The sequence below is a fragment of the Abramis brama genome (assembly GCF_963993115.1).
Source record: "Abramis brama genome assembly, chromosome: 2".
Taxonomy (NCBI): domain Eukaryota; kingdom Metazoa; phylum Chordata; class Actinopteri; order Cypriniformes; family Leuciscidae; genus Abramis; species Abramis brama.
The window spans coordinates 6,322,102-6,334,887 of NC_139964.1; the positions used below are offsets into that span (position 1 = coordinate 6,322,102).

A 12,786-nucleotide genomic window follows, 5' to 3' on the forward strand; every position below is an offset into this window, starting at 1 on the left:
GAGATTTAGTTATTAATAAAATTAGTTGTCACCATGATGGAGATCAGTATTTGCTTTAGTTGGTCTCTTGTCCCTGGACTTCTTACCATTCATCTCTCTCTGGCTGCTGTAACAGTGAGTTTATAAAACACATTTGTTATGGCAAGAAAGAGCCAAGAGGAAGATGATAAGTTGTTTTTGGCTTTTGTGATGATGTCACCATCATCCTGGACGTGTCTGATTCTCTGATCTTTTCTGTATTTATTCTTTGAATTTATGGGTATTTCATATTTAGCATATAACTGTAAAACTACAACATAAAATCAATACTTCTGTAATAAGCTCTTCTGAAGAATATTGTAATCATATAGTGCATGAAAAAAATCTTCGTCTTCTATCTTCACTCACACACAGACATCAACAATCAGCACATGAATCTCAACAATGGTGACAATCAAAAGTTTCATGTCACAATGCATGCTGGGTTCCAGGATAATATAAAACTCCCAGCATGCACTGCTGCATGAATAAAAAAATATATATTGCCACCATTGTTGAGATTCATGTGCTAAATTGTGATATCTCTGTGTTTCTAAATGACAGTGTAGCTCTGTTTTTTTGGTTTATGCATGATGTGTTAAAAAAATGAATCATTGTAATTTATTGCTGTAGTTTCACAGTGGTGGTAATGTAACACTTTTGATTGAGGATTAAACTCTGAATGAGTGAGAATGAATTCCTTAGTGAATGAACAGGCAATATGATGATTTTGTCATCATAATCATTATAACCGCAATCATTCATAAACTGTGTGTGTGCACAAGAGTGACTTGCACAAACACAGCTCAAGCAGCAAAAAAAAAGCTAATGTTTTAGCATCAGCATCCCAACTAAAGCAAGCACTGATCTCTATAATGGTAACTTCAAACCAAACATTTTCAATTAAACATCTTAATAACAACTTCTGTAGATGTATGAAATAAAGTCATACTGGTTAATAATAAGTGTAATAATGTGTAATGGCTGGAAGTCAGGTGTAGGTCTTGTGTTTCTCTATTTTCGGTTCTAACAGCAGGTGTTCATCACTAATGCTCAACAATCACTTACATATTCTCTTAATTATCTCACTGCAACACTGCGTCAGTGTTACTTTTTACTCTTTGTAGTGTGGATTTCCCTGAGGGGTTGAAAGGGTTAACAGTGTAAGATAAAAAGACACACCCACAAAATGTATTTTAACAGTAATAAACTGTAAGTTATAAAACAGGTTTATACTGGCAACACTGTTGCCAGTAGTTTACTGTAAATCTTGTTTTTCGGGTCACCATTGTGCAGAAGAGTAGAGCCTGTGCTTCAGTCCAGGAGAAGATCTACAAACATTGATGATTTGCTGCATGTTGCTTTATTTAACAGGCGGTGACTGTGTAGTTGCTGGTCCAGTGGAAATCTCTTCATTTACAAAAGTTTTGTTGTGGTTTCAAATGAAATAAGTTCATAGTAATACTTTGCTCCCGTTATTAAAGGAGAAGTTCACTTTAAAATGAAAATTCTGTCATCATTTACTCACCCTCATGTTGTTTCAAACCTGCATGAATTTCTTTCTTCTGCTGAACACAAAAGAAGATATTTAGAAGAATATCAGTAACCAGACAGTTTTTGGGTCCCATTGACTTCCATAGTATATTTTTTTCCTACTATGGAAGTCAATGGGACCCAGAAACTGTCTGGTTACTGATATTCTTCTAAATATCTTCCTTTCTGTTCAGCAGAAGAAAGAAATTCATACAGGTTTGAAACAACATGAGGGTGAGTAAATGATGACAGAATTTTCATTTTAAAGTGAACTTCTCCTTTAATGCATTATAAATTTTAGTTAATACATTTAAATGACAGTTGGTCAATTTAAGGCAGTCGGTTTCTGCAAGTGAAATTAGTTAACGAGAGTTTTAGTGCATTTTACAGTAACATACTGTAGATTACAGTAAAGAACTGCACAATTAACAGTAAATTACTGGCAACAGTGTTGCCACACTCTTAAAAGAGATGTGTTAAAAAAAGAAAAGCAAAGAGCAAAGAAATAAACCAGAACTGGACCTTATCTGAGCCACAAAATCTGTGTATATTAAATATGAAGTCATCTCAGCCTGTTAACAAAAAGAATCACTGAAGGAAAGAAGAGAACAGAAAAAGAGACGAGCAGAAACACAAGAACTACAACTGACTTCAGCCACAGCCTCAGATGAAATCAACTGAAGAGAAAAGAAGACATTAAATCTGTGAAGATCTCAGCAGAGGAGGATTAAACAACTCCACAAACAGCATTACCAGCTTCACTTATTACTAACCAGACTGACTTTATTTCTGTCAGACGTCTACAGAAGTTTTTATTGAGAATTAACAGAGGTTTAACTCTAATGTGTTTCATTTGAAGTCACCATAACAGTGATGAGTGCTTCCATTAGTTGGGCTCTTAACTCTTATTATATCTTTTTTTTTTTTTTGGCAGCTGTGACAGTGTGTTTGTCAAACACATTTGCAGCAGCAAAGAAAGCTAAAGTGAAATGAGATCAGGTGATGATGGTTTTATAATCATCATGAAATAGACTGTTTCACTGAAGTAATTTGAATCTAACAATTGTGTTGTACCATTAATATATTCTCATCACAAACCCTGTGTTACTGCAGCGTGAGGTCCAGCAAAATGGAGCAATTTTTGCATGCTTTCTAGGCTACAGTCTATGTAATCCAATGAGAATTTGAATAAAAGATTGTTGTTCATGCTGCAAGCCAGCTCACATATTTGTCTTATAAGAGCATTCTCTAAATATTCAGTGTTGGTTCTGGGAACCAACTGGGAAAAAATTTCCAGTTTTCTTGACGTTAGAGGAAAGTGTTTTAAAAGATGCTGGGATGTTAATGTTCCTCAAACGTTCTTTCAACTTAATTTTGATTAACAATTCAACATTATAGGAACGTTGATTTCTAACATTCCAAGAACATAAAAATGTCCAGTTTCCTTAATGTTACTAGAATGTTATTTAAAGGTTAGTATGATGTTCCTGAAACATTATTTCAATCATGCAAACACCTGCTGTGAACAAGCACTGAAAGAAAGAGAAATAAGAACATAAACTACAACTTTCTTCAGACAGTCTAAGATGAAATCAACTGAAGAGAAAAGAAGACATTAAATCTGTGAAGATCTCAGCAGAGGAGGATTAAACAACTCCACAAACAGCATTACCAGCTTCACTTATTACTAACCAGACTGACTTGAATTCAGATTAATAGAGGTTTAGATATTGGAATCTTTTTTTTTTTTTTTTCTTTTTTTTTTTGACGATACGATCAGCATTTGCTTTGGTTGGGTACTTGATGCTTGACTTTTGTTAAGTTACTTAAGTTATTGGACATTTTAACGTTCCCAGAACCAACAGTGAATATTTGAAGAATGTTCTTATAACTGTTGAGTTTTAGAAGTGACATCCACATACAAATGCAGGATTCACTCTTGAAATTTCAGTGGTTAAGCAATGAGTATATGTAAGCTATAGTGTCATTAAGCAATGCAAATGCAAACTAATAACAGAAAATAAAAATGTAAATATATATATATATATATTTAAATTTTCATATTTTTGAAATGCTGCTGCAATTATTTCTTAAAGGTTATGACTTGTAAATCTGGTAATCTTGTAAACCTCTCACAGTTATCGTTTAATGACGTGGGGGTCGCCGCTCATCGGCTTGTCTTGGTCAGGGGAAAAAAGGTCATCAACGTACATTTTTCCGTTGACGGAATTAACACTGGTGACAATAATAATAATAATTATTATTATTATTTGATGCACTGTAAAGGATCCAGTAGCCTAGTGCTCAGGATCTAAAAAAAAACAGGCAGCTGAAGAGGAGAAGAGGGCAAGGCTGAGAAATATGCGGCTAAACAGAAAACGGGCCCTTGAGATTCTGGTTCAGGCAAAAAAGAAAAAATAATCTCATGCTATGTGTTTTGTGTAAATACTTGCCTCCATACATTAAAATGGCCCCCATATTTTATATGTTTTATGTGTTATTATATTTTCTATTTATTCTTTGTGCAGCACTTTGGTAACCTTGTTTTTTAAAATGTGCTATACATATAAAGTTGATTGGATTGGATTTTTTGCTGCCGTATTCTTCTCACCTTTTTTTACCCCTGACCAGTTTTCATGCCTGATTATAACTAACACTTTTTAATTAACTTAACTTAATGTCTTAACTTAATTGATTCTAAAACTCTAGTAATCTGCACTCTAAAAAGTTTAAATATGATTTACAAAATTTTTTTGGAGAAACATTTTTACACAAAATAAATTAGTTCATTTTAAAGCTGTGAAATGAATGACATATACTGTATGAATTGAGTACATTTAAGTTAAAAAAGTAAGTAAATCTGAATAACTTAATTATTTTATAAGAAACTGAGTTATAATCTAAATTATAAAACAACAGAACTGTAATTCTATGTAAAAAATAAATATATATATAAAAAAAACTAGCTACCATAAGCATGAACGCTCGTAAAAACAGTCTGTAATGTGTTGTCTGTATAATGTAATGTGCTGTAATGTAAAAAAAATAAAAAATAGTAGATATAATTGAAATATTACATGAAATTTAACCAAACAGTGCAGAGAAAAAGGGTTCATCTTGCTGATGAAGACATGAGGTCACAGAGGTCAGGTCATCTGACATTAAGGAATCTGGTGGATGTGTTTGGATTCAGGATCACATGTTCTGAAAAGAACAGGGAATAGTCACTTATGTTGATAAACTAAGCACTTTTACAGGAATGAACAAGTCGTACTCATAGTAAAGGCAGAAGTCCTTCATCTTTTCAACACTTGATGTATGCAAATAATTTAAACATTGAATAAAACACATCTGAACACACAAGGAGTTTTCATGAAATGTTATTGGATTTATTTTGCTTTGTCACACATTCGTGGTTTTCTCAGTCAAGAGTCACAGGGACCTGAAATGACTGGATTAAAGTGCTTAAAATATTATGTGCTTAAACTTTCAGAACTTTATAGGCTTATATTGAAAGACTACCTCTTACTGCTTACCTCTCCACATTGTGCTCAAAGCAGTCTGATTTTTTTTTTATTTATTTTTTTTACAAAGAAGAAAAAGCAATGCATTGAATACATTAACTAAAAAACATACATAGTTCTTTAGAAACATGTTGCTCTTACTGTCATCAATGAGTTTAAGAGATTTTACAATAAGGGAAATCTCAGCAATAAAGACATCAAATCTAGGCAAAGTCTTGAGAAATTTGTTTTTGTGAATAAAAATTTTACAATGCAACACAAAGAAATTAACAACATTATCAATAGCATATTCACTCCCAGAAAAATAGAGGAATATATCCTTCAATGAAAAGTTTAAATCACATTTGATAAAGTAAGAAAGATAACAACCAAATCTCTCCCAAAGAGGCTTAACCTGATTACAGTGGTAGAATAAATGAAGCAAAGTTTCTTCCTCAACTTTGCAAAATACACACTGGTCAGAGAGATCAACAAAAGAAGCAATTTGTGAGTTGGTTGGGTATCAAAGCAGTCTGAGGACGCAGTGTGAACCGAACGCTAATGACGTCATGACGTCACTACAAATACATCATAACACTCCCTTTTCAAATGAACACTCATGATGTTCAAAACCAAATGAAACCGTTTTCTTAAACAAATTAGTGTAAGGTAAATAAATAAAAACTGACAGGAAGGATCATTAGTGAAATACATTAATTCACATTGTAAATATATACTCATAAATATTAACATCTGTCACACTTATTATGGAGTTTTCCTTCCTTGTAGCCAACTTAACTGTAGTTTAAAAAAGTCAAGTTTCATGTACTAATATAGTTGTTGATAAAAGCTGCCTCACATTATTTTGAGTAGTACATGAAATATTGCAGCACTTGTAAATGGATGCCCAATCCCTGCGCTGCTGAAGTCAGATGTAATGTTTCAGTTGTTTCTCACAGCAGATTGTTAAATTGGACACAGAGACACTGAGTCATAAACCCTAAACCCAGCATAGAGGGGTTCAGTGAATGTGGTGTTGAATGTGTGTAAGTGTGTGAGTGTGTGTGTGTCAGAGACACTGTAGAAGGACAGAGTGCCGGCCGACACGTCCACATACACTCCTACTCTTTTAGACAAGGGTGATGGGGCAGGTATGGTATTGTTCACATTATTGTGCCAGACAGTGAATACATTATCAGTGCAGAAGAGACTCCAGGATTTGTCATTGTATCCAAACCAACTGTCATTCTTTTCTTTCCTGCTGATTCCTTCATAGGCCACTGCTATATCTGCCTTATATCCGCTCCATTCAGCCTCCCAGTAACAGCGTCCAGTCAGACTCTCTCCACACAGAACCTGCTCATTGTGCTCAAATCTCTCTGGATGATCAGGATACGGCTGCTGCTCTTTCACACATGTTGCCTTTCTGTTGTCCTCAGACAGGATGAGTTGAGTGTTTGCTGTGTTTGGATCCAGTGTGAGATCACAGGCATCTGAACACAAGAATAGAGATTAAAAGTGAAGGACAATTTTAGACTCTGTGGATGTGAGTGTGAAAGAGAAAAAGACCTACATTTTCTCAGTCCTGGAGTGATTCTGAAATGGCCTCCATGATCCAAACTAGAAAGAGACAAATGGACAGCACAAATGATTAATGTTTGATCATCAAAAGTGTAGAAGCAGCAAAGATGGCAATTTTTTATACAGCACCATTAAACACAAACACAAAAAGCACAGTAGTAACAATATTAAAACAATAAAATAACAGTAGAGAATGCTATGCAAGAGTGCTTCAACATGTTTAAATAACATGTATTCAACATGTATTATATGCCTTATTTAACAAAAAGGTTTTTAACTTAGACTTGAAAACAGATAAAGATGGAGCTAGTCTAATATAAATGGCGAGTCATTCCAGAGTCTGGGAGCAGCATCCGAGAAAGCCTTCAGCCTTGACTTGGGGATGAACAAGAGTCTCTGGTTGGAAGACTGGAGTGATCTGGCTGAATGGTGCTCAGTCAGTACGTCAGAAAGGTAAGATTGTGAATCCCTTTAGTGATTTATAAACGAGAAGTAATATTTTAAAATCCAAGTTTATCTTGCCATGGCAACCAGAGTAAGAAGCGCAGAACTGGAGTGAGATGATCCCGTTTCTGAGCACACATCAGCAGTCTAGCTGCACTGTTAACCCTTGCTGTAAAATTCTGACAATATTATACCATTTTCCATTAAAACAGTAATATACCGTAGAAAATAAAACTAGCCTACAGGAATATACTGTGAATTAACAGTGCTCAAAATCGACACTCAGAGGCTGTTTTCCCAATCACACCCTATACCCTCATTCACTATTCCCTACATTAGTTCACTGATATAGTCCACTTGAATGAAAAGAAGTGAGTGAATTGAGACACTGATGAACACCTGATAAGCAGAATCACTGAAGGACAGAGAAACAAGAACAGAAAAAAGAGAAACACAAGAACTACAACTGACTTCCAGTAACACTGAGTGTGAAACCAGTTTACAAACCAGTTTACGATTATTTCTTTCATACATGTACAAAAGTTCTTGTTGAGAATTAACAGAGATTTAGTTATTAATAAAGTTTGTTGTCACCATGATGGAGATCAGTATTTGCTTTAGTTGGTCTCTTGTCCCTGGACTTCTTACCATTCATCTCTCTCTGACTGCTGTAACAGTGAGTTTATAAAACACATTTGTTATGGCAAGAAAAAGTCAGGAGGAAAATGATCAGGTGTTTTTATTTTTTTGTGATGATGTCACAATCATTCTGGACATGCCTGATTTTCAGATTTTTCCTGTATATAGTCATTGAAGTTATAGTTATCTCATATTTAGCATATATCTGTGAATCTACAAAATGAAATCAATATTTCTGTAATCAGGTCTTCTGAAGAATATTGTAATCATATAGTGCATTCAATTTTATTTTACTCCTGCTTGGCTCAGACACACACAGATATCAACAATCAGCATATGAATCTCAACAATGGTGAAAAGTTTCATGTCGCAATGCATGCTGGGTTCCAGGATAATATAAAACTCCCAGCATGCACTGCTGCATGAATAATAATAATAATAATAATAAAGAAATATTGCCACCATTGTTGAGATTCATGTGCTAAATTGTGATATCTCGGTGTTTCTAAAACACAGTGTAGGTCTGTTTCTCTGCTTATGCATTATGTGTTAAAAAAAAAGAGTCATTGTATCTTATTGCTGCGTTTTCACAGTGGTGGTAATGTAACACTTTACTTGAGGATTAAACTCTGAATAAGGGAGAATGAATTCCTTAGTGAATGAACAGGCAATATGATGATTTTGTCATCATAATCATTATAACTGCAGTCATTCATAAACTGTGTGTGCACAAGTGTGACTTGCAAAAACACAGCTCAAGCAGCAAAAGAAAAACTAATGTTTTAGCATCAGCAACCCAACTAAAGCAAGCACTGATCTCTATAACGGTAACTTCAAACCAACCATTTTCAATTAAACATCTCAATAACAACTTCTGTATGACAGAAATAAAGTCATACTGGTTAATAATAAGTGTAATAATGTGTAATGGCTGGAAGTCAGTCGTAGTTATTGTGTTTCTCTATTTTCTGTTCTTGTGTTTCTCTTTTCTTCAGTGATTCTGCTTACAATCACTTACATATTCCCTTAATTATCTCACTGCATCGTTACTTTTTACTCGTAGTGTGGATTTCCCTGAGGGGTTGAAAGGGTTAACTGTGTAAGATAAAAAAGACACACCCACAAAATGTATTTTAACAGTAATAAACTGTAAGTTATAAAACAGGTTTATACTGGCAACACTGTTGCCAGTAGTTTACTGTAAAATTATTTTTTTGGGTCACCATTGTGCAGAAGAGTAGAGCCTGTGCTTCAGTCCAGGAGAAGATCTACAAACATTGATGATATGCTGCATGTTGCTTTATTTAACAGGCGGTGACTGTGTAGTTGCTGGTCCAGTGGAAATCTCTTTATGTACAATAGTTTTTTAGTGGTCTCAAATGAAAGAAGTTCACAGTAATGCTTTGCTCACATTATTAATGCATTATAAATTTTAGTTAATACATTTAAATGACAGTTGGTCAATTTAAGGCAGTCGGTTTCTGCAAATGAAATTAGTTAACTTGAGTTTTAGTGCATTTTTACAGAAACAAACTAGATTACAGTAAAGAACTGTACAATTAACAGTATTTTACTGGCAACAGTGTTGCCAGTATTTTACTGTAAAAAAACCCGGTAAGGTCTAACAGTGCAGATCATTACAGTAAATGAACAGTTATTTCCTTTTCATCTGCCTTGTTTGTCAATCTTCCATAACATAACCATCAATATAGCCATAACAAAATAAAAACAGATGTCGATTAAGACTCGATGTCTCTCCATGAATGACAGTTTCTGTTCAACAGTCAGAATAACGTTAGATGGGACGACATGCAGTGGGACGGAGCGCTTTTCCGGCATCACAAAGGGAAAGAGATCCTCCTCCAACGGCACTCTGATAAATTGTGCAATAAGAGAATCACTGCTGGCATCAGAAAAGCTAACCTTCCTCCAGCGTTTCTTCTTCCATGAGTCCTCGTCATAACACTCAAGCTTTACTCTCACTACCTCTGGATTTACACTGATATTTAATCTTGACATTCCTGTGGTCAGCAATCTGTACGAGTCTCCATCACGTCTGAGACCCCAGAAGCCGTTTTCAGGGGTCAAAGGTTGCATTATAGGCATTTCCTCCAATCCAAAACACACTCCAAGTGTCCATTGGCGACTGTTTCTCACTTCAATTTCCCATGTGTGAACACCATCACCATATCCCACACTTCCCAACACCATCCGGCTCCTGTGTAGAGGAAGAGGGTTGGGTTCGTTCTGCCGATGGAAACATGAGGTCACAGAGGTCAGATCATCTGACACAGAGACGTCTGGTGGAGAGGTGTTTGGATTCAGGATCACGGGGTCTGGAGAGATTAGAAGAAAATAACATCTGTTAGTCGACTTATAAGCACTTCTTACAGTATCCGACAAATACTAGCACTCACAGTAAGGGCAGATGTTCTGCATCTTTTCCCACACTTGGTACTTCAAGTTGCCCAGATGTTTAGGAAGATCAATAAGAGTTTCTGAATTCAGTTCTGCATCTGGAAGCGTGTATTTAGTCCTAAACACACACACAAACCTCAGAGAAACAAATATTTACACAGATATACTCATGAATATTTTATTTTAGAAAACAAAACAAAACCTGTTTATAAGGCTGTTATAATTCTGTGAAAATGCACAGCAAGACAGCTAGATTAGAGACTGTAATAAAATAACAAAAAGTGTGAGTATGTGAAGTGTATTCCCTCCTCCACCTGAAGGAAAGTGATGTCATCATCCTTCATTCCCTCCTCCACCTCTCGGAGTCTGTCTGAGAGGGAATGTATTCTGCCCTTGTCATAACTAATTGATTTTTTTTTTTTTTTTTTTTTTTTTTTTTTTACAGTGTGTGCTGCAGTCATAAAGGACATGTAAAGGGAAAATCCATTTTATTCTGCCTATTTTACTACTGGGTCTTTCATCAACAGCATTTAAATACAGATTTTTAAGATTTTAATACCTGCTACTACCTGTTAACAAACTCCACCTCTACATATGATGTGAGTTTGGGTTGCTTTTAACATATATTAATATATAATCTGGGTGCACAATACATCAATACAATATGTTTCTAAATATGCAAACTGTTCATCGCAAGAACAGAAGAGAACAGAAAAAGAGACGAGCAGGAACACAAGAACTACAACTGACTTCAGCCACAGCCTTAGATGAAATCAACTGAAGAGAAAAGAAGACATTAAATCTGTGAAGATCTCAGCAGAGGAGGATTAAACAACTCCACAAACAGCATTACCAGCTTCACTTATTACTAACCAGACTGACTTTATTTCTGTCAGACGTCTACAGAAGATCTTATTGAGAATTAACAGAGGTTTAACTCTAATGTGTTTCATTTTAATAAATACTAATTAACAATACATTTAACTCTAGGTTTAACTTGAGCACAAAAAGTTGACCTCAAAAAAAGCTACTAAATGTCACAACAAGTAAATATTTAGAATTAAACAAAATAATAGGACAATTCAGCTGCACAATTTATTCATGTTGCAATGCATGCTGGGAGTTTTGTACTATGCTGGTACCCAGCATGCATTGCAGCCTGGAACTTTTGATTTCACCATTGTTGAGATTCATACACTGATTGTTGATGTCTGTGTGTGTCATCATAGGGTAATTTATTGTGCTTGTGTTTGATTAACTTTTTTAACTGATTGTTATAATAATTCTGGATCTCATTCTGCATTAACACAAGGTTTGCAAAGTAAATGTATGCAACTAAATTGTTTGATTCAAATGATTTCAGGCTATTTCGTGATGATTTTAAAACCATCATTTGTTTTGATCGAGTGATTCGAGTATAAGACTGCCAAAGTGATGTGATTAAGTAATTGAGCCTGCGTTACTACATAACTTTTTTTCTGTGTCAGCATCTATGATTGTTACCTCATCTCAGATCAATTTTATATTTGTACCCTTGTGAAAATCAACCATGGTTTTACTACGAATTAAACCAAAAAAAACACGGTTATCGTAGTTATGGTAACCAAAAATTACAAAATTTGCAACAAAACTATAGTTTAACTATGGTATTTGTGTGGTTATACACACAGCAATCAATATACAAAAAAACAACAACAACAACAAAAAAAACCCATGGTTGTACTTTTACTATAATAAAACATGGTTAATTTTCGTAAGGGTAGACATTTAATGACACATTTTTATAATGAAAAGGAATTGTTATTTTTTTTTCTTATTGGTCTGATTAACCATGCCCTCCATAAAACAAAATAACTATTTCATAAAATAACATATTATAACGATCCTTCATATTTAATGGTATTAGATCATTTATTAACTGCATTTGATAGATGTTAATTTCAATAAAACATTTGCAATTTGTAAAATATGTTTTTATACATGTTTTAACCAGTGTTTTTGCTGCATTTCCACTGTTTTGACCAGCAGGAGTCGCCAGCGTCTGACAAATGATTAACATGCTTTCTGTGAAATTCTGATTCATTATATATATATATATATATATATATATATATATATATTTACATGTTACTGTCATTAGTTAACTACAATATAAACAACTTTAATTTCAACTTTAAATCAGCTCCTCAGTGTGATCTGAAGAAGACTTCCACTTCATAGACAGCAGAGCCTCAGACCACGACCAGTCCATAATCGTCATAAATTATGTAGCACACTGAATTATTTCTTATCTATTTATGTTTGCATCCAAGTTATTAGTTAAAGCATGATCAAATAATCACTAAATAATCGAGGAAAATCAAATTAAATGATTAGTGTGGCTTCAGTTTGGACGCGTTTGGAGTGAGAGCGGGTTGGAATTTAACATCTGTTGATGTGAGTCGTGACCATCGATCATCCTGTAATAACAATACCCGGAAGTGAACTCGCCCCATCCTTACTGTCCATGGTAGATGCACTGCAAATATACTGTTTTCATGGTGGTCCAGCTTCATCTAAACTGAAGAAAATAAACTTGGACTTTAGAAACTGGAAGAATGGGGGAACAAATGCTGTTTTTCAACCAAGTAAGTTACCAATTATTTTAAAA

At 34.6% G+C, this 12,786-nt stretch overlaps 3 protein-coding genes across 3 annotated transcripts in view; 1 reads left to right on the forward strand and 2 right to left on the reverse strand.

Annotated features, from left to right (window-relative positions):
- LOC311077578 (B-cell receptor CD22-like) overlaps positions 1-12,786 on the forward strand; it is a gene marked incomplete at its 5' end in the record, with an annotated part of 296,388 nt that overhangs the window by 259,477 nt on the left and 24,125 nt on the right. The window lies entirely within an intron of this gene.
- LOC311069320 (stonustoxin subunit beta-like) lies at positions 4,941-6,724 on the reverse strand (the record flags this gene model as incomplete). The annotated part of the gene is made up of 2 exons (XM_084092385.1): positions 4,941-6,547; positions 6,628-6,724. Coding segments are annotated over 2 exons (624 nt in total), but the record flags the coding sequence as incomplete, so codon positions are not given.
- On the reverse strand, positions 9,177-10,275 carry LOC311078366 (butyrophilin subfamily 3 member A1-like). The gene is made up of 2 exons (XM_084107125.1): positions 10,136-10,275; positions 9,177-10,054 (listed from the first exon to the last, which is right to left on the reverse strand). The coding sequence occupies exons 1-2, from the start codon at positions 10,155-10,157 to the stop codon at positions 9,384-9,386; spliced, it is 693 nt and encodes a 230-aa protein (XP_083963251.1). The 5' UTR covers positions 10,158-10,275; the 3' UTR covers positions 9,177-9,383.

What these genes read in the sequence shown, in the direction of transcription:
- LOC311078366 (XM_084107125.1), bottom strand. Translation starts at nt 10,157, where the DNA reads ATGCAGAACATCTGCCCTTACT. An exon ending in GCAGAACATCTGCCCTTACT is followed by an intron (nt 10,055 to 10,135) that starts GTGAGTGCTAGT and finishes TAATCTCTCCAG; the next exon opens with ACCCCGTGATCCTGAATCCA.